This window comes from Corvus brachyrhynchos, unplaced genomic scaffold, assembly GCF_000691975.1.
Source record: "Corvus brachyrhynchos isolate BGI_N302 unplaced genomic scaffold, ASM69197v1 scaffold721, whole genome shotgun sequence".
NCBI lineage: Eukaryota > Metazoa > Chordata > Aves > Passeriformes > Corvidae > Corvus > Corvus brachyrhynchos.
The window spans coordinates 61,053-61,461 of NW_008235982.1; the positions used below are offsets into that span (position 1 = coordinate 61,053).

The 409-nt window shown below is 62.3% G+C and overlaps 1 protein-coding gene across 1 annotated transcript in view; it reads left to right on the top strand.

The window, feature by feature from the left end:
• GTF2F1 (general transcription factor IIF subunit 1) overlaps positions 1 to 248 on the top strand; it is a 4,572-nt gene extending 4,324 nt beyond the window's left edge. The window contains exon 9 of the mRNA XM_017729479.1: positions 5 to 248. Coding sequence (XP_017584968.1) covers positions 5 to 190 — 186 coding nt within the window. The 3' untranslated portion in view covers positions 191 to 248. The remainder of the gene's footprint in view (positions 1 to 4) is intronic.
• Positions 249 to 409: the final 161 nt, after the last annotated feature.

The window sequence follows — 409 nt, forward strand, 5'->3', positions numbered from 1 at the left end:
CGAGGAGGCCGTTCGCCGGTACCTGTCCCGGAAGCCCATGACCACCAAGGACCTGCTCAAGAAGTTCCAGACCAAGCGCACGGGGCTGAGCAGCGATGCCACCGTCAACGCCCTGGCCCAGCTGCTCAAGCGCCTCGACCCGGAGAGGAAGCTCATTGCGGACAAGATGCACTTCTTCCTCAAGGAGTAGGGACCCCCCCTGGAGCCACCAGAACCCCCAAATCCACAGAGACCCGCCCAAAACCCCAGAGCCATCCTGCTGCTGCCCCAAGTTCCTTTAGAAGTATCTCCAGGACAGGGATGCCAAAATCCATTGGAACCCCCAAATCCCACGGGAACCCCCCCATTCCCACAGGAGCCCCCCAGTTTTCCCAGCCCCCACCCGCCCACTCCAGATGCCCCCCTTTCC